This window comes from Eumetopias jubatus, unplaced genomic scaffold (assembly GCF_037043125.1).
Source record: "Eumetopias jubatus isolate StellerSeaLion01/CBP00866 unplaced genomic scaffold, mEumJub1_p1.0 scaffold_8, whole genome shotgun sequence".
NCBI lineage: Eukaryota > Metazoa > Chordata > Mammalia > Carnivora > Otariidae > Eumetopias > Eumetopias jubatus.
This window is the reverse complement of record NW_028274814.1, coordinates 58,826,319-58,848,235: the sequence shown is the minus strand read 5'-3', so window position 1 is coordinate 58,848,235 and position 21,917 is coordinate 58,826,319. Positions and strand designations below refer to the sequence as shown.

Sequence of the window (21,917 nt, the reverse complement as noted above, 5' to 3'; positions counted from 1 at the left end):
ATCTGCCTTCCACTAAGGTCATGATCCCAAGGTCCTGGGATCAAGCCCCATGTGGGGCTCCCTGCTCAGCAGGGGAGTCGGCTGTTCCCTCGCCCTCTGCCCCTGCTCATGTGCTCTCTCTCTCACGCTCTCTCAAATAAATAAAATTATTTTTAAAAAAAAGATTGAGGATTTATAAATAAATCTGATATACACACACACACACAAACCTAAAGACCACAAAAAATGTGACACAAAAGAAAAAACATATTATCTGTTAATCAGGATCCTTCAATACATTCTAAACGGTACACTCACATAAGGGAAAAGACTATCTGGTTAAAAACTGGGGTTTGAGGGGCGCCTGGGTGGCCCAGATGGTTAAGCATCTGCCTTCAGCTCAGGTCATGATCCCAGGGTCCTGGGATCAAGCCCCACATCAGGCTCCTGGCTCAGCAAGGAGCCTGCTTCTCCCTCTCCCTCTGCCTCTCCCCCTCCTCATGCTCTCTTTCTCTCTCGCTCTGTATCTCAAATGAATAAATAAAATCTTTAAAAAAAAAAAAAAAACTGGGGTTTGAGTAGATAGATTTCTATGCCAAAATATTTTTAAATATTATTTGAAACCAGTTTAAAATAGGTAAATAGTAGGCCATTCCATTCTCACCAGCGTTAATGAAGCAACTCTTAAAATATGGTCCAGGCTCTCTCTCCATAAATAAATAAAATTAAAAAAAAATAAAAAAGAAGGGGGACCTGGGACCTGGGTCCTGGGTGGCTCAGTCTGTTTAGCCGAAGCAACTGTCTTCGGCTCAGGTCATGATCCCGAGGGTCCTGGGATGGACCCCTGCATCAGGCTCCCTGCTCAGTGGGGAGTCTGCTTCTCTCTTCCTAACCCTCCTGCCCCTCCCCCTGCTCATGCTCGCACTCACGCTCACGTGCTCTCTCTCTCAAGTAAATAAATACAATTTAAAAAAATATATATGATCCAGGATCCCTAGAGACTCAAACCCTTTCAGGTTTATGAAGTTAAAAACTACTTTCATAAGATTTTATTCCCCTTTTTCACTCTAATTCTCTCATGAGTACATGGTGTAGTTTTCAAGAAGCTACATGAAGTGATGTGATAACGTTATCACCCTGACAGCTAACAATGTGTGCCTGATATTCTTGTATTCAAAAAAAGTTTTAATTTCTGACATGGTAAATACTGATAGCTATAACTCACAAAAACTCTTCAGGTCCTCAATAACCTTTAAGAGTTCTAAAGGGGTCCTGAGAACAAAATGTTTGAGAACTTCTGGTTTAAACTATGAATGAATTTGCAGTTTTCAAATCAAGCTCATTCGCTAGTTTTTAAGAGCAGAAAAAGAACTGTAAAAGAGTAATTTTGGAAAAATGATCTAGCATATGCAAGAAATTATTCTTACAGAAAACATACTGAATTAAATAAAGCTTAAAAAGTAACATAATATACTGAATTAAATAAAAAGTTTAAAAATTAACAGTGTTAACAGAATTAAAAAAGAGGGGCGCCTGGGTGGCTCAGTTGTTAAGCATCTGCCTTTGGCTCAGGTCATGATCCCAGGTCCTGCGATCAAGCCCCGCATCAGGCTCCCTGCTCAGCCAGGAGCCTGCTTCTTCCTCTTCCTCTGCCTACTGTGCCCCTGCTTGTGAGCTCTCTCTCTCTATGTCAAATAAATAAATAAAATCTTTAAAAAAAAAAAGAATCTTAGTAATCAAAAACTCTGAAAATATGAGCAACTGAATTACAAAAGTTAGTGATAAGAAATGTATAATGCTTTGGGGCTCCTGGGTGGCTCAGTCGGTTGAGCCTCTGCCTTCAGCTCAGGTCACAATCCCAGGGTCCTGGGATAGAGCCCCGCATCGGGCTCCCTACTCGGCGGGAAGCCTGCTTCTCCCTCTCCCACTCTCCCTGCTTGTGTTCCTGCTCTTGCTATCTCTCTCTCTGTCAAATAAATAAATAAAATCTTTAAAAAAAAATGTAAAATGCTTTAATCCAAGCACTACTTTAAAAAAATTAAGGGGACCACTTCACACCAGTCAGAATGGCTAAAATTAACAAGTCAGCAAACAACAAATGTTGGCGAGGATGCGGAGAAAGGGGAACTCTCTTACACTGCTGGTGGGAATCAAATTGGTGCAGTCACTCTGGAAAACAGTATGGAGGTCTCTCAAAAAGGTAAAAATAGAGCTACCCTACGTCCTAGCAATTGCACTACTGGGTATTTATCCCAAAGATACAACTGTAGAGATCCGAAGGGGTACCTGAACCCCAATGCTTATAGCAGCAATGTCCACTATTGTGGCCAAACTATGGAAAGAGCCAAGATGTCCATCGACAGATGAATGGATAAATAAGCGTGGTATACACACACACACACACACACACACACAATAGAGTATTACTCAGCCATCAAAAAAAAAAAAAAAAAAAAGAGGCGCCTGGGCGACTCAGTGGGTTGAGCAACTGCCTTCAGTTCAGGTCACAATCTCAGGGTCCTGGGATCAAGCCCCGTGTCAGGATCCTTGCTCAGCGGGGAGCCTGCTTCTCCCTCTGCCTCTCCCCCTGCTTGTGTTCTCTCTCTCTCTGTCAAATAAATAAATTAAAAATCTTAAAAAAAAAATGAAATCTTGCCATTTCCTACAACGTGGATGGAACTAAAGGGTATTATGCTAAGCAAAATAAGTCAATCAGAGAAAGACAATTATCATATGATCTCATTCATACGTGGAATTTAAGAAACAAAACAGAGGAGCATAGGGGAAGGGAGGGAAAAATAAAACAAAATGAAATCAGAGAGGGAGACAAACCATAAGAGACAACTTAATTACAGGAAACAAACTGAGGGTTGCTGGAGGAGAGGTGGGTAGGGGATGGGGTCACTGGGTGATAGGCATTAGGAGGGCATATGATGTAATGAGTACTGGGTGTTATATACAACTGATATATCACTGACCTCTACCTCTGAAACTAATAATACACTATATGTTAACTGAATTTAAATTTTAAAAAATAAAGTAAAATAAATAAATAAATAATTAATTAAGGTGAAGTCTTGATACTCTGCAGCAGACTAATCCAAAACGACATCTCACAGTCCTTTTTTTTGCAGAGTCAACAATGAGACGGCAGACAGAAAGGATTTTTTTTTCTTCAGCAAAAACAAAACAGAACCCTAACTAAAGTAAGTTTCTAAGGTAACCAAATAGTTGCTCAAAGAAAAAGGCAGTTTTAAAAAATAATTTCCTTAGTGCACTTAATACTCTTATTTTTCAAAAAGAAAAATTATTAGAAAAAGAAATGTACCTGAAAATGGCAGGGTTACAGACATGCTTTGGATCCAATGCTTCTCCCTGTATAAATTCATAGCACAGTCCGTTATTGAAGGTACAGTAGAGTTGCGGTGCACAGCCATGAGCCTGCAACACTCGGAAACTCTTCACTTCCTCATCTCGATCAACTAACAACTCAGTCTTATTGCCATAAATTCGCACCAGGACTACATCCTCCATCGTATTACTCACATAACAGCCAATAAGTTTATTTGTGATTCCATCTGTGAAAAGCTGCCAAAAAAAAAAAAAAAGAAAAAATGAGGGAAAAAAGCGATTACACACATTTAACGAATGAAATAGCAGATAGCTTAAAATAATTAAATACTAATTACAAGAAAATATCTACTTTTTAACATTAAAAAAACTTTTAAATACAATTTTGCCTAACGTGTGTATAATTTTAATTCCACTTAAAACAAAAAGGAATGCTATAATTCCTATAACATTATGACTTTCTTGATCCAAAAGTGTTAATTATTCAATCTCCAGTAATTCCACACAGTGTTTTGATACCTATTATATCTCACAGTATGCTTGTCCTGCAATCATTGCAAATGTGTGTGCATACACACACAATCTCTCCTACGTCTAATAAACTGGAAAGTCTCTGAAGACAGAAACACTGCCCTCCTCCAGCATGACATATAACATATAAAAGGTCTTTAATAACGTTCCCAAGTGTAATATACAAATACAAGGCTACCATAAGTTACACATTATGGTAAATATCCAACTTATAAAAATTAATTTTAAATGTTAATTTTAAAGGTTTCTTAACACAACATGCATTAGAAATTGTTTAAAGCATTCAGGTTATAATTCAAACTTGAATGCTATGGCTAAAAAAAAAGCACAAACTTAATCAGAGGAAGTGAGAGCTTAAGTAGAGATTTCTACAATATTTTCTTTTTTTTTTAAGATTTTATTTTATTTATTTGTGAGAGTAAGAATGAGAGAGCGAGAGAGAGCACATGAGAGTGGTAAGGGTCAGAGGGAGAAGCAGACTCCCCACCGAGCATGGAGCCCGATGCAGGACTCGATCCCGGGACTCCAGGATCATGACCTGAGCTGAAGGCAGTTGTTCAACCAACTGAGCCACCCAGGCGCCCTTACAATATTTTCTAAAAGGGACTTGGGGACTTTTCAAGAGCTTAAGTCAAGAATTGCAAGTTCTTTTTTATATCTGAGCACAAATGGTACATTTAAAAAGCAAACAGATGATTAGCAGTATTAGTTCAAATCCACTCAAAATTTGCAACTTTTGGGGTGCCTGAGTGGCTCAGTCATTAAGCGTCTGCCTTCAGCTCAGGTCATGGTCCCAGGGTCCTGGATCAAGCCCCACATCGGGCTCTCTGCTCAGCGGGAAGCCTGCTTCTCCCTCCCCCACTCCTTCTCCTTGTGTTACCTCTCTCGCTGTGTCTCTGTTAAATAAATAAACAAAATCTTAAAAAAAAAAAGCACATGATAAAATTTAATACTCATGTATGATGAAAACATTTGCAAACTAAGAATAAAATGAAAACTTCCTTGGAGCCCCTAGCTGGCTCAGTCCATATAGTGTGCGACTCTTGATCTCAGGGTTGTGAGTTCGAGCCCTACATTGGGTGTAAAGAGCACTTGAAAATACATACATACATAAGTTTAAAAGAGGAACCTTCCTTAATCTGACAGAGTATCCAAAGAAAACCTATGGGGCACCTGGGTGGCTCAGTCGGTTAAGCGTCTGCCTTCGGCCCAGGTCATGATCCCAGGGTCCTGCGATCGAGCCCCACATCAGGCTCCCTACTTGATGGGAAGCCTGCTTCTCCCTCTCTGACTGCCTGCCGCTCCCCCTGCTTGTGCTCTCTCTGTCAAATAATTAAAAAAATAAAAAAAAACAAAGAAAACCTACACCTAACATCATACCTCATAATAAACTATTGAAAGTATTCTCCCTAAGACAGGGAACAAAATAAGGGTGCCCACTCTCACCTATTTCAACATTGTGCTGGACGTCCTGGCCAGTGCAGTAAGGCAAAAATAATAAAAATTAAAATTAAAAAAAATAATAATAATAAATAAAAGAATAGGAAAGGAAAAACAAAACTATCATTATTTGCAGACAGAGAAAAAGCAAAAAGCATACACATTAAACATAAGAATTAATGTTTGAAAAATTCAATACAGATCAATTGAATTTCTGTATACCAACAATCCTTTTTTATTAAGTTATACCTTTTATAATAATATCAAAAAAAATCAAATTCCTAGGGGAAAAAAAAATCAAATGAAACATGCAAGATCACAACACTGAAAATTTTAAAAAGTCTGAGAGAAGGGGTACCTGGCTGGCTCAGCCTGTAGGGCATACAACTCTTTTTTTCTTCTTTTTTTAAAGATTTTATTTATTTGTCAGAGAGAGAGAGAGCACAAGCAGGGGGGCAGCAGAGAGAGGGAGAAGCAGACTCCCCGCCAAGCAGGGAGCCCAATGCAGGACTTGATCCCAGGCCCCTGGGATCATAACCTGAGCCAAAGGCAGACACTTAACCAACTGAGCCACCCAGGCATCCCAGGGCATGCAACTCTTGATCTTGGGGCCATGAGTTCAAGCCCCCCACTGGGGAAAGAGTTTACCTTAAAAAAAAAGTTTGAGAGAAATAAAAGGACTAAATAAATGGGATATACATTGTTTATGGATTTTAAGACAGTATTATTAATGATTTTACTTCTCAAATATCTATAGATTCCACAAAGTATCAAACTCTCACCCAGTTTCTTCTGTAAAAATTGAAAAGCTAAGTCTGCAACTTATATGACATTTTAAAAAGTCAAGAAAAGTCAAGGCAATTTTCAAGAACAAAGTCAGAATCCTATACCAAGGACTACAGTAAGTATATCACATACCAACACCCATAGCAATTCATCAGGTTCTATGCCTGATGATGTGTGCTTTTTATTATCACTTATCCCAACAAGAAACAGATTTTTATTAAAAAGAGTTACTGTAATATTCAGATCAGGAAGAATGTACTTTCACAGAATCTTCTCATTACCTTCAATTCATAGTAATCTTAGAGAAAATTCCCCAAAGCTTTATGGTTTTCAAACTGAAAAGAGGGGCGCCTGGGTGACTCAGTCATTGTCTGCCTTCAGCTCAGGTCATGATCCCAAGGTCCTGGGATTGAGCCCCACATCAGGCTCCCTGGTCCATGGGAAGCCTGCTTCTTCCTCTCCCACTCCCCCTGCTTGCGTTCCCTCTCTCGCTATGTCTCTCTCTGTCAAATAAATAAAATCTTTAAAAAAAAGAAAAAGAAAGAAAGAAATATACAGGTCCTTCGGCACTTTCTCTAATTTCTACCTTAGTATTTTTTTAATTTTTTTTAAAGATTTTATTTATTTCTGAGAGAGAGAGCGTGCACGTACATGCACATGAGTGGGGGGAGGGACAGAGGGAGAAGCAGACGCCCCACCAAGCGGGGAGCCTGATTCGGGACTCAATCCCAGAACCCTGGGATCATGAACCTGAGTCAAAGGCAGACACTTAACCGACTGAGCCACCCAGGCAGGCGCCTTCTACCTTAGTATTTTGAGGAGATACAGATATAAATAAAGATATACAGATGGTCCCCAACTTACGATGATCTGACTTAAAATTTTCCAACTTTACAATGGTGTAAAAACGATACACATTCAGTAGAAACCACAACTTCTGAGTATGAATTTAGGGCTGGCAATATGCAGTATGATCCTCTCTCTTGATGATAGGCAGCAATAGCTGCAGCTCCCAAGCAACCACACCATCATGAGAGTAAACAACCGATACACTTAGAACCACTCTGTACCCATACAACCATTCTGTTTTTCACTTACAGTACAGTATTCAATAAATTATATAAAATATTCAAGACTTTGTTATAAAATATGCTTTCTGTTAGATGATTTTGCCCAACTATAACCAAGTATCAGTGGTCTTGGCATACTTAAGACAGGCTAGGCTAAGCTAATGATGTGCAGTAGGTTACATGTGTAAAATGCATTTTCGATTTAGGATATTTTGACTTACAATGGGTATTAGGATGTAACTACATCATAAGTCAAAAGATACACATATACATATGAAATTAAATTAAATTTCTTAGCCTAGGGGCGCCTGGGTGGCTCAGTTGGTTAAGCAACTGCCTTCGGCTCAGGTCATGATCCTGGAGTCCCAGGATCGAGTCCCGCATCAGGCTCCCTGCTCAGCAGGGAGTCTGCTTCTCCGTCGGACCCTCCCCCCCTCATACTCTCTATCTAATTCTCTCTCAAATAAATAAATAAAATCTTTTAAAAAAAATAAAAATTAAAAATTAAAAATTAAAAAAAAATTTCTTAGCCTATTACATGCATACAGATATCACCACCAAAGGAGCAAAAAAAAAAAAAATCTTAGGTATTACAATAGTTTGTAGACCATCAAAACTCAACCCTACAAAATCCTATTCTTTGGTACATAATTTCTGTTCGGTAGAAATCAATAAAATTTTTAATTAATTTAAGCTTTCTGTTTAGAGAGTAATTATTAAAAGGGTTGAGAAACAACAGCCTAGAACATAGACATATTCAATAAATGTTTGTTTATGCAGACTGATTGTAAAATACCCTGGAAATGACCAATTTGTAGAATGAGAACACTATGGCCTAGATAAGTTCCCTTCCTTATCCAAAGTTACACAATGGCAGAACAGGTTAAAAAGCTGGTATCATGACGCTTAATCTGTTTCAAGGATATCAAGACCCACCCTCAAGTTCACTAGCATGATCCTAGACTCACTGTAATATTGCTAAAGCATTATTTGGGGAAAAAAATAAAGAAGGGGTTAGAGATGATAAATCCCTGATGCTAGGTATTTGCCAAATTACCCGGAGTATTAAACAGCAGGCATGTTGCCATCTGTTACAGGAGGTAAAAGTAAATGAAACCTAGCAATGACAGATCTAAACCCAGGAGTTTAGTCACTGAATCCACAATAAAATGCAAAATGAGAAACCGGCTAAATGCACAATTCCCTGGCTATTGTTAGCATAGTACCTAGAACAGAAAGCTAAAGACACTTAGGGCAGACTGTGACGTTACACAGACCCAGATTCCAACTGGTCCAATGCAACATCAAGCTGCTAACCTCAAAACCAACACAAAAGAGAAAAATCACACTGAACAGTAGATTTACAGCTGCTTACCAAAATGACTCAGGTGGCAAGGAGAAAAAAAAAAATCAGGAAACTACTAAAACCAGGGGATATAGCGTAAAAGTTGTCTCATTTAGTGGCTCAAGCTAGCTCCCTAAAAAACCTGTATTAATATGGCCCATAAGAATGGTTAAGAAGCAGTCTATGGTTTGAAGACCATGACATGTTTGCATTAATGCAGGACCCACAGCTCACTACTGACAGTTCTTAATGGCAGTGACTAACCCAAACAAGAGTGCTATAGTCTGGTACAATGAATGAAAGTGGCTAGAAAGTTTGTTTATCCTGAGGAGGGGAACTGTCCTGTCCTTTGCATGCAAAGTGAAGTAGCTGATATGCTATCATGCAGGCCACACTAGACCTGCTTTATAGTGACCAAGATTTTCAACCATTTAATATGTCCCAGCCCCAGGTCATGGTGAATACTGTGTGATAAAGATTACTCCTACTGGGACGCCTGGGTGGCTCAGTCAGTTAAGTGTCTGCCTTTGGCTCAGGTCATGATACCAGGGTCCTGGGATCGAGTCCCGCATGGGGCTCCCTGCTCTGCAGGGAGCCTGCTTCTCCCTCTGCCTCTGCCTCTCTCTCTCTGTCTCTCATGAATAAATAAATAAAATCTTAAAAAAAAAAAGATTACTCCTACTACATGAGCCCCCCTGTAACTTTACTATTACCAACACAAGAAACTATTCAGAATATTGGATCAGATTTGCTGTCTCAAGCTCACCATCATGAGTCTCAGGAATAATACCAAGAAAATTAGAATGGTTCACTAGCAAGTGGAAAAGATAAGGAGATGGCAAATCTACTTCCCAGTTGAATGGAAGTTTTTAGTGGTTATTGAAAAAGCAGATAAATAAAACAGATACTGATGGGGCACGTGGGTGGCTCAATTGGTTAAGCAACTGCCTTCGGCTCAGGTCATGATCCTGGAGTCCCCGGATCGAGTCCCGCATCGGGCTCCCTGCTCAGCGGGGAGTCTGCTCCTCCCTCTGACCCTCCCCCCTCTCATGCTCTCTATCTCATTCTCTCTCTCAAATAAATAAAATCTTAAAAAAAATAAAAATAAAAAAAAACAGATCCTGATGAGGTTGAAGCAAAAGTTTTTAACATTATTATCAGAGATTTATCAGAGACTGACTGACAGGAGCTGCTACCAGTCTCCCAGCATTGAAGGGCCCCTAACAAATCCACTCTATTTACTCTAGTTTGGGAGACCTTAAAAAACCAGAACATGAAGAAAATACAAAGATGATATTAAGAATGTGCCACCGGGGCGCCTGGGTGGCTCAGTTGGTTAAGCAACTGCCTTCGGTTCAGGTCATGATCCTAGAGTCCCAGGATCAAGTCCTGCATCAGGCTCCCTGCTCAGCAGGGATTCTGCTTCTCCCTCTGACCCTCCCCCCTCTTGTGCTCTCTCTCATTCTCTCTCTCAAATAAATAAAATCTTTAAAAAAAAAATGTGCCACCAATGTGGGAATTAATCAAGATAAAAAATGATTGATGGTAGGATCTACCTCAGTAGCCAGGGATCCAAGACCAATGCAAATATGTGGGTAAAATGGCCTAGAGTTAGAGAGAAGAAACTTTTTTGAGATTCCTTGATATGGAAGCCCAACGCATTGAATCTAACACCTATGTGAGAGACTCTAAAAGGAGCAACAGTTAAAACTGGAGATATGGGGAGGCTACTATTGATGGGAAAGTTTGGATGCAAATTAGAGTCTTGGAACAGATATTATATGAGGTGGTTTTGTCTCCTCTGCCAGAATGCATTACTGAACAGATTATGTTTTATAGGAATGCTTCCCTTATTTACTATTGTAAAACAGAAGACACATAAATTTACCCTTCAGTCTGGACTTATGACCATATCAATTGGGAACTTACAGAATTGCCCAAACCTGCCACAGATGCTATTTACAGCAATACAGAATACCTGGTGGGCAAAAAGAGTTTATAGCTTTAATGACACAGAAGTTAAACTGGTATCAATAAACTTGAAGGTCATCTTAAGACCCCCAAAACACTAATCCAATACCTTCTTTCAGTATGTGGCACTGTCCTGCAACTACAAACCCTGAGATGATAAAAATATTAAACTTTATTTAGCCACTGTGAAATTTCTTTAGTCCTAAGGATGACTTAAGATACCAAGCAGGGAACTTGTTTTGACATGTATTTATGGTCTAGGATGATAATTACTGAATTTAAATGAATAAACTCTCTCTGGCCAATAAAATAGTAAAGACAAGCTTCAATTAAGATGATTACTAAACAAAGTAAAAAGTCTAGAAAGGTGGAAATTAATACTTATCAGTTAACTGTTTTGTAGAAGAAACCACTGGATTCCATCATCTTCCAAAATAACAAAATTAAAAGGAATATAATAAACAATACCATTTTCATGTATCCCACTGGCAATGTTTAAATTTGGTATCAGGGATTGGACAAGGTATAAGGAAAACGTACTCTCCAACACTGTGTTGAGGAGTATATATTAACACAACTTTCATGACAGTTTAGCAATATTAAAGTGAGAAACAGCCTGATAGTTTTATGTGTAAACTTGGATTGGCTATAATACCCAGTTACTCAAACACTAATTTAGATGCAGCTGTGAAGTATTTTGTAGAAGCACTTAACATCTACAATCAGTTACATGGGTGGGCCTCATCCAATCTTTAAGGAATGTAAAAATAAAACAAGTTTTAAGTGTCCCTGAAGAAATTCTGCCTTAAGACTACAGCATTGGGCATCTGGGTGATTCAGTCGATTAAGCATCTGACTCTTGGTTTTAGCTCAGGTCACAGTCTCATGGGTGGTGGGGTTGAGCCTTGCACTAGGACTCCACGCTCAGCAGAGAGTCTGCTTGAAGATTCTCTCCCTCTACCCCTCCCCTAACTTGTACACACACATGGGCTCTCTCGCTCTCAAATAAATAAATCTTCAAACAACAACAACAAAAAAAGACTACAGCATTGGGGCGCCTGAGTGGCTCAGTTGGTTAAGCGGCTGCCTTCGGCTCAGGTCATGATCCCAGGGTCCTGGGATCGAGTCCCATGAGCAGGGAGCCTGCTTCTCCTTCTCCCTCTGTCTCCCGGCTTGTGCTCTCACTCTCTCTCTGTCAAATAAATAAATAAAATATTAAAAAAAAAAAAAAGACTACAGCATCAACTCCTGCCTAAGTTTCTAGCCTATTATCCTGCCCTACAATTCAGACTTAGCCTCGACAACTGGTATGAGCCAATTCTTTGAAATAAAGCCCAGACAGCATATATATATGAAGTTCTGTTTCTCTGAATGACCCTAACTGGCACAGTTTTTAACCTTATAATTCCACTAATAAAGTTTAGGGGTGCCTGGAAGTTTCAGTCAGAGGAGCATGTGACTCTTGATCTCAGGACTGAGTTCAAGCCCCACATCGGGTGTAGCAATTACTTAAATAAATTTAAAAAAAAATTTACTCTGAGGACATATTTAGAAAAGTTATCCAAAATATACATATAAAAGCAGTTCACGCAATACTGTTTTTAATATGCAAAAAATAAAAATAAAATAAATAAAAATAAAAACAATGTTGTTTAAAAAATATGGGCAGGGGCACCTGGCTCAGGCAGTTGAGCCTCCAACTCTTGGTTTCCACTCAGGTCATGATCTCAGGGTCGTGAGGTCGAGCCCCACATCAGGCTCCATGCCCAGCAGGGAGTCTGCTTGAGCTTCTCCCTCTCCCTCTGCCCCTCCCCCCACTTGTGCAAGCATGCATATGCTTCACACTCATGCTCGCTCTCTCTCTCAAATAAATAAATGCTTAAAAAAATATGTGGGTAGGGGCGCCTGGGTGGCTCAGTCGGTTAAGCGTCTGCCTTCAGCTCAGGTCATGCTCTCAGGGTCCTGGGATGGAGCCCCACGTGGGGCTTCCTGCTAAGTGGGGAGTCTGCTTCTCCCTCTCCCTCTGCCCCTCCTCCCCACTCATGCTCTCTCTCTCTCTCTCCAAATAAATAAAATTCTAAAAAAAAAAAATATGGGGCAAAAATATGGGGCAGACTACCTATACTTATGACATAGAAGGATGTCTAAGATATATTATTTTAAAATGCAACATACAGAATGCATTGTTGTGTATACAAAAGGAATATATTTATATTTACTGATATTTATTTTTTTAAGATTTTATTTATTTATTTGACAGAGAGAGAGAGAGAGAGCACAGCAGGGGGAGTGGCAGGTAGAGGCAGAGAGAAGGAGGCTCCCCACAGAGCAGGAGGAACCCAATGTGGGACTTGATCCCAGGACCCCAGGATCATAACCTGAGCCGAAGGCAGTCGCTTAACCAACTGAGCCACCCAGGCACCCTATTTACTGATATTTATTAACAAAGGTAGGTATGTGCCCTAACAAATCCACAATCTGCTGATTTTTAGAAGTTCAAAAACTGCTCACCTAATTACTGTGGGGAGAATGAATGACTTGGAAGTTGAGGGAGTTAAACTTTTTATTTTTCATCTTATAGCCTTGTATCTGTTTTAAGTATTTTATTAAGAACATATGTTATTTATGTTTTTTAAACAAAGTCAACAGGCTTAGATAGGATATGAACCTTTCTAATTTTCTACTTTATACTCTTCAGAATTTTTAAACTTCATTTTAATAATTAACTCACATGATGTTTAACATGACCAAATACTATATTTATAGCTATCAAACATTGAAGTCAATAACATACCAACATCATGCGAAAGTGAAAGAAAGGCAGCATGAAAAAAAGGAATACAAAATTGTACATATGGTATGATATGTATGAAAAGTAGAAGATAACAAAAAAACAGTTGATTTTTCAAATAAAATATGGATAGTAAATGGTTTTTCTTCCTAGTCAAAGTTTCAATATTGTAATATATCTTTTTAGTAAAACTAAATTATTTCATGTTCATGTCCCTCATAAAAGGAAATTCATACACTTAATATATTATTTTCTCATAATACTGACTTGCAAAGAAATGACTATTTCAAAATACTGTTTAAAAAAAAAAAAAAAAAACTGCTATTGTGACTACCACTAGAGGGAAGGAGAGATTAGGACCAGGAAGGAAAAACGGTGATATTCTGGGTTGCTGATAATATTTTATTTCCCAGGGTTTGGGTTACACAGTATTTGTTCTACAAAAAAACGTATGTTTCATGCATTTTCCTGTATCTTTGTTGTATCTCACGATTTTTAAAAGGGTGATAAAAATGTATTTATGGCCAATCTGTTCTATCAAAGAGCAACTCCTGAGAAGACAAAATCATGAGAAATAACCTGATTCCTTAAATTTAGGTCTACCATTACTTCCCCATCTTTGTCACCCACAGAAGAAAAAAACTCTTAAACTTCTCTTTTCCCTCACCTGCAAGCCATTAACTCCTGCATATTTATTTTCTGAAATGTCAAATCTGTGCTTTATTTTCATCTCCCAGGCCACTGTCCTAATTTGGGTGACAGCACCTCTTGTGTAAACTAATGTTAACAGGCTCTCCTAGGTTAAGTCTTTCTCAAACATTTTTTATGTGATACTCAGACAAAAATATACATTTATCTAATTTAGTACATACTTTCATATGAAACTAAAACAAGCTTCACCAAGCAGTCCTTACCTTATTATTTGCAAGACTCTATGATCTATCCTATCACTTTTAACTCACCTTTTTAAACTGTAGTGGTGAGCGCCTGGGTGGCTCAGTTGGTTAATCAACTGCCTTCGGCTCAGGTCATGATCCTGGAGTCCCAGGATCGAGTCCCGCATCGGGCTCCCTGCTCAGCAGGGAGTCTGCTTCTCCCTCTGACCCTCCCCCCTCTCATGTGGTGTGTGTATATATATATATATATATATATATACACACACACATATATATATATATATATACACACACATATATATATATACAGTTAATAAATAAATAAACTGTAGTGGTTTCAACCCAGTATACTGATTTGACATCCAATTAGTGTGGGGTAACCACCAGTTTCAAAACCAATGTCCTAAGCGATCAATTATTCCCCAATTCAAAACATCTCATTCAACTATTGCTGCCTTCAATACAGCCTGCCACTGCTCTAAATAATACACAATATAACTCACCTGCCTAAAAATATTAACTGGCTTCCCAATATATCCTAGATAATAAAGTACCACCTCCTGCACAAAAACTTCACATCTAACAACTCCCTTTCTCAAAACTTAGTCCCACTTCTTTTCTTGTTCACACTCCATTCTGCCCAAAATACTCATGGTCTAGCTGTGTTTCTTTTCCCTCAGAGTATAGCTTTGTGAAAGTAGCCTTCATGCCCAGAAATGCTTCCCCATTCCATGTGACCATATCTTTCCTTCAAAGCTCAGTTCAGGTATCTCCTCCTCAATGAAGCCTCCCCTCCTATATTTTCCCATGCCTACCTTCTGTCATAGTTAATTGTACAAAAGAATGCTGCTTAAAATTAGCATCATGCCTGCTATAAAAAATATATACCAGGGGGCACCGGGGTGGCTCAGTCAGTTAAGTATCAGGCCCTTGATTTTGGCGCAGGTCATGGTCTCAGAGCGTGACGTTGAGCCCGGCACTGGGCTCTTTGCTCATTGAGAGTTGGCTTCTCTCTCTCTCTCTCCCTCTCCTCTGCCCCCTCCTCACCTGCCCACACTCTTGCTCTCCCTCTCTAAAATAAATAAATCTTTTAAAATATATATATATACACATACACACACACACATACATATGTCAGAATTACTGAATTTTAGGAGATTACAATTGTTTCAGATCAATTATTCCACTTACAAATGGGGGGGTTGCTGAGGGAAATGGAAGGGGAAGAGTTGGAGGCATGTAGTATTAAAAATACTATGCATAACTTTATGTATTTCATTTCTCAGGATATTCTACTATTAGTAGTAAAGTAGTAAAAATTGGTGTAGTAAAATTACCATTAGTAGTAAAGCAATATTAGAGTAATATTATAGTAAAATTCTATTATTTTCTGCTAGTCTACTATTTTCCAAAGTAGATAATAATCCCATTTCACAGAGATTTAAAACTTGCCAAAGGTTACAAATAGGTGGTATCAGGATTCAAAAACCATCCTCTTTCCACCACATTATGCTGAGGCCCCAAAGAGAGATCAAGTTGTTTGTTTAGTCCAAGTCACACAGCCATTAATACCTGAAAATGAACTAGCATGTGAGGCTTCTTTTTAGTCACATTTTTTTTCAACATTTTATTTATCTGACAGAGAGAGAGATAGCAAGAGCAGGAACACAAGCAGGGGGAGTAGGAGAGGGAGAAGCAGGCTTCCCGCGGAGCAGGGAGCCCAATGTGGGGCTCGATCCGAGGACCCTGAGATCATGACCTGAGCTGAAGGCAGATGCTTAACAACTGAGCCACCCAGGCGCCCCTTTTAGTCACATCTTAATAAAAGACATGGGAGCTTATTACATCCTTGGGGAGCCTCGCTGTTGGTAGTGTCAACTCCTGCTGTCAAGGTCATGAGTTCAAGCCCCCCGTTGGGTATAGAGACTATTTAAAAATATACATTTATATATATGTATATATATATACATCTTTGATAGGAGCCTATCAAACATCATACATCTCTCTTAGCTATATTCAACAAAGTCTTAGGGCCTACCACCCACCAAATACTTTATTATTATAAAACACTGAAAATGGAAAACTGGACCTAAATGCTGATATTAAAAGTTATGTTGAATAAAAAACTATGACCTCTTAGATTTATCTACTGGATTCAAGATTCTTATAAATATCATGTCCTTCTGGCACACTTAATACGTTACTTAAATCTACCTAAGACTTTTCAGAGATTTCTATCACTTAAAGAACAAACTCTGTTTTTTTTTTTAAGATTTATTTATTGATTTGAGAGACTGTGTGGCACAAGCGGGGGGGGGGGGTGCCTGCAGAGGGAGAGGGAGAGAGAGTATCTCAAGCAGACTCCACACGAAGTGTAGCCTGGAGCCAGAAATCATGACCCAAGCTGAAATCAAGAGTCAGACGCTCAACCTACTGAGCCACCCAGGCACCCCCAAACTCATCTTTTTAAAAACAGGAAAAAAAAAAAAAAACCCACCTGGGGGCACCTGGGTGGCTCAGTCATTAAGCGTCTGCCTTCGGCTCAGGTCATGATCCCAGAGTCCTGGGATCGAGCCCCACATTGGGCTCCCTGCTCTGCGGGAAGCCTGCTTCTCCCTCTCCCATGCCCCCTGTGTTCCCTCTCTCGCTGTGTCTCTGTCAAATAAATAAATAAATAAATCTTTAAAAAAAAAAAAAAAAAAAAAGGGCGCCTGGGTGGCTCAGTTGGTTAAGCTACTGCCTTCGGCTCAGGTCATGATCCTGGAGTCCCAGGATCGAGTCCCGCATCAGGCTCCCTGCTCAGCGGGGAGCTGAGAGGTCAGAGAAGCAGACCTTCTCCCTCTGACCCTCCCCCCTCTCATGTGCTCTCTCTAAGTAAATAAATAAAATCTAAAAAAAAAAATAAAAAATAAAAATAAAAAAACCCACCTGAAACTAAGGTAACATTGTGTGTCAACTATACTTTTTAAAAAAGGGGGGGGATTATTAAGTTAGAACACTAAAGGAGACATAGTTTAAAAGAACTATATATATTTTGGTTTTGATTCTTCATTTAAAATATTATTAAAGGGGGGACGCCTGGGTGGCTCAGTAGGTTAAGCATCTGCCTTCGCCTCAGGTCATGATCCCGGGGTCCTGTGATCGAGTTCCACATCGGGCTCCCTGCTCGGCGGGTAGCCTGCTTCTCCTTCTACTGCCCTCTACTGCTCCCTCTGCTTGTGCGCTCTCTGACAAATAAACTCTTAAAAAATAAAAATAAAAATAATAAAATAGGGGTGCCTGGGTGGCTCAGTCATTAAGCAACTGCCTTCGACTCAGGTCATGATCCCAGGGTCCTGGGATCGAGCCCCACATCGGGCTCCCTACTCTGCGGGGAGCCTGCTTCTCCCTCTCCCACTCCCCCTGCCTGTGTTCCCTCTCTCGCTGTGTCTCTCTCTGTCAAATAAATAAAATCTTTAAAAAATTTAAAAATATTATTAAAGGGGCGCCTGGGTGGCTCAGTTGGTTGAACCTCTCCCTTCAGCTCTAGCCACGATCTCCGGGTCCTGGGATCAAGCCCCGCATCGGGCTCCGGGCTCCTCGGGGAGCCTGCTTCTCCCTCTCCCCGCTTGTGTGTGTGCGCACTCGCTCTCTGTCAAATAAATAAATGAAATCTTTTTTTAAAAAATAAATATTATACGAAATATCAAATGTCAATATTAAAATAAGAGGGATTATAGGTTTTCTAATAGGGTATTTTAGCGACTATCTCCAACATAGCTAAGTAAAGAAAAGGGGATAGGAAATCTGCTATGCAGCTACACAACCAAACACAAATACTGGTTTCCAAAATAGTATATGTATGCTTAAAAAATAATTAAAACTATGCATGCAAAAACATGAAAAACTTGTAGTACAGCAGAAAAAAAACCAGTATGCTTTTTAAATGTTCTTCTGTAGTCTTTGCACATGAATATGAATTTTCATTCCAAAAACACTATGTTGTGATTGTTTTATCTTCCCTATTAGACTGGGAATTTCAATAAAATATTATGAAATAAAAAGCACTGTGACTGGTACAGTTGCTTCTGATTTACTCTGCCTACTCTAAGTAGGGTACACTCCAAAAAGCTTACCACCCCTTTTATATTTTATTTTTTCAATCTTGTGTGAATAGGAAAACCAAAAAATTAACTTGTCGAAACCCCACGTAAAAAGAGATATAGCAGTTCATGTGTCTATAAGTTTTGGGCCCTGTATCATTTTGACTGCATCAAAGTCTTTTTTGCTTGCTTCTGGATTTACCAGTATGTTCCGAATAGTTCAGCTCAGACGTAGTAGCCAGGTAAAATAAGTATTACTAGACTAAGCTTCTAAGGTATATTAGAAGCATATTTTAATTACATAAAAATTTTAGAAAAAAATTTTCTTTGAAAAAAATGGGCTATATACCAGTATTAATCTGTTGAATATATGATACATACTTCCCCTTCTGAAGTGTTAAGTATGACTGTTTTCTTTATACTTCAAAGGAAATAAAAGCAAATCTCAAAAGAAATATTCCCATTGAGATTTACTAAAGAAATCGTGAAGCATCATAAAAAAGAGTTTGGGGGTGCCTGGGTGGCTCAGATGGTTAAGCGTCTGCCCTCGGCTCAGGTCATGATCCCAGGGTCCTGGGATCGAGTCCCGCATCAGGCTCCCTGCTCAGTGGGGAGCCTGCTTCTCCGTCTGCCTCTCTCTCTCTCTCTGTCTCTTATGAATAATTAAAATCTTTAAAAAAAAAAAAAAAGAAGAGTTTGGAATGACAGAATATGGGAGTCAGATTTTCTCAAGGTGAGAAACCACCAATGAATGACCACCAATTCAGAATAACAGCTGTCTCAGCTTCTGGATCAAAAGCATTGTTTGCACAGGGAAGGATTGTATTTCTAACTCATAATCATCCTTACAGCAAAATAAGTGGTAGTATTTACCTTCACTGACAAATAAGTAGTTAGTTTGGATTAGGAGGCCAAAGGCCTTAAAGTCAAAAGTTGATGCATAGGAGGGGAAGAATGAAGGGGGGGCAAATCGGAGGGGGAGACGAACCATGAGAGATTATGGACTCTGAGAAACAAACCGAGGGTTCTGAGGGTGGTGGGGGGATGGGTTAGCCTGGTGATGGGTATTAAAGAGGGAACTATTGAATGGAGCACTGGGTGTTATACGCAAACAATGAATCAAGGACCACTACATCAAAAACTAATGATGTAATGTATGGTGATTAACATAACATAATAAAAAAAAAGTTGCTGCATAGATAAAAGGTAGATTCAATCCCAAGTACTTTCTGACAATCAAAAAGTTTGATGTAACCACATTTGTCCCTTTTTCACCTATACCCTGGCTTTATTTCACTGAGTTTCACCTTAAAAAAGAAAAAAAGTATCTACCTAATACACTTACTTGTAGAATGAAATGATAAAATCTATACATGACCTAACTCACAACCTGGCATATTGGTACTTGAGCGTAGCTATTATTACTGTTCTACAGACAAATACATCATCAGTGGAAACACCAGTTTTCAAAGCTTCAAATTTTAAAGTCTCTACTTAAAAAGTAGCATAGTCTGCCAGTACCAAAGTTTCCCAAGAAGCAGCACTGCCTTTAATTAATACCTATTTAGTTTATAATTGACTGCCAGAATATAAATCATTTTAATAAATATAAAACTCTTCTGTAGTAAGAGGTAATGAATAATAAACTAAAGAAGTTCAGAGTTTCAATTTGGAAGTTTCGATTCTGGAAGTTTCAATTAATTTAACTTTCTTAGCATACTAATTTTTTTAAATTACACATGAAAATCATTCTGAATTGACTATGTCCTGTTTAGTTAGCTAACACTCCCTTAAAATTTCAAAATTTTTGTCTAACAATTTTCTATCCCAAAACATATGGGTCCTTTCAATATGCTCAAAACTCTTCTAGGCAACAAGAACTGAAACTAACACTTCTGAAAGCCCAAGTGTCAGGAACTGTTCTGAGCCCTAGAGCACCATTCATGTTTTATTCATCTTTGTATAGGTGACTACTTTAGAATCTGAGATACTGTTAAGTCAATAACACTGAATAGTCAACACAGTAAAGCAGATAATTGAGCTACTTCTTACATTATTGCTCGGATTTGAAACAAACACCAAATATCTCAGCCTTCAAAATTATTAACTATTTTGTGTATGCAAGGAAAATGGAGGTTCACTGCCGTATATCCTGAACCTCTAAAAGTTAAAATACTCAAATGTCATACATACTAAATCATAACTTAGAAATAAGTTTTTAGAAAACACCTAGATCCCTAAGGATTTTTTTCTCCCAATTTTTGTTCTATGAATACAATGGCACACTGATCGATCTAAGATCAAATATGGTTAATTTTACTAACACGACTAAAAAAATTCAGAAATATCGATTCAAATAAAATATGTGTAGTGCTACCTAAGAAATCAATCGAGTAATGCATGACCATGGTTATTACTTTGAAATCGAGTACTCGCCAATCCGAGGATTTGAGAAGATAAAACGCAGGGTGAGACATCAATGGGAGTAAACCGCCGGGGAGGGGGAGGGGCGGGAAGGGAAAGGAAAAGATCAGAAGGATTAATTACTGCATTATCTGTGGAAGGAAAGAAGGTACCTAGGGACGACTGAAGAGGACCCCTGGCAAGGGGAATGGAAAAGGCTCCTTTTGCAGTTAGTAGGGACAGGGGAGTGGGAGGAGGGGCAACTATCAACAGGAATTTTCCCGGTGTGAATGGGTGCGTCACTTACGTAGCTGCTTCCAGAAAGAAAATTTGCCCTAAGGACAACCTCAATAAGCATTTGTGAAGGAAGGGGGAGTGACCTTCGTAGGTTTGATGGAGGAAACACACGGTCACTTCCCAAAGGACTGAGGAAGAAGACGTTCCCGTTGGTTCTCCCCGATCATCAAGGAACTGAAGAGATTGTGAGAACCCCCCCCAACTCAGGGCCCAGTCTGAGCTGTGAGAGACCCCGTGCTGAGATGTGGGCGTTACCTGCAGGGTCACCTCCTGAGGGTCCCAGTGCGGCCGCAGGTGTTGCAGGAGGCTGAGGGCCCCCTCCCGGCAGCGCTGCTCCTCCTGATCCTGAACCGTGACGTCCAACTTGGGCACCTCCGGGGAGCCGTGCGGAACGTGGATGTAATTGGCCATGGCCCAGGCGACGGCAGAGACTACCACCACGACGACGGCGACGGCGACCACGAGAACGGCGGGCGCCGACAGGCTGGTGGATCCTTCCGTCCCGGGGCGCCCTCGCAGGAGGGCTAGGGGCACTCAAACTGACGGGCGAGCGGTAGGAGAATGGCTGGACGCGGCACTTTAGCCGACCCGGGTCTGGACAGCAGCTGAACTGAGCAGAGGATGTTCACGGGAAATATTCCGCTCCTCTGCGCTCCACCGCCAGCGACCGCGGAGCATGCCGGGACTGGCCTGACGCTGGCGTCATGCGCAGGGCGGGGCCTCGGTCTGCGTCAGAGGCTGAAGACGACATTCTAACCTCAAGCACAATGGGCCCGCTACTGTGAGCTCGATTTTTTAGTCATAAAACACTCAGCCAGGTTTCCTACTAGTCCGAAAACGCAGGCTCCTCCTCGGGCATGAGCCTGATTTCTGACAAGACCCGAAAGGCTGTGAAGCTTTAGCTCAGCTGATCAGGAGCGTTTGGGGGGCTGGGTTTGAGTTCCGGCTGAGTTTTTCAGGGAAGCGAGGGGCATG

General features: G+C 39.9%; 1 protein-coding gene across 1 annotated transcript in view; it reads right to left on the bottom strand.

Moving 5' to 3' along the window:
* Positions 1–21,600, bottom strand: part of ETNK1 (ethanolamine kinase 1) — a 63,802-nt gene extending 42,202 nt beyond the window's left edge. Inside the window, exons 1-2 of the mRNA XM_028113225.2 lie at positions 21,198–21,600; positions 3,308–3,567 (exon numbers count right to left, since the gene is read on the bottom strand). Of these exons, the coding sequence (XP_027969026.1) occupies positions 3,308–3,567; positions 21,198–21,353 (416 nt within the window). The 5' untranslated portion in view covers positions 21,354–21,600. The remainder of the gene's footprint in view (positions 1–3,307; positions 3,568–21,197) is intronic.
* Positions 21,601–21,917: the final 317 nt, after the last annotated feature.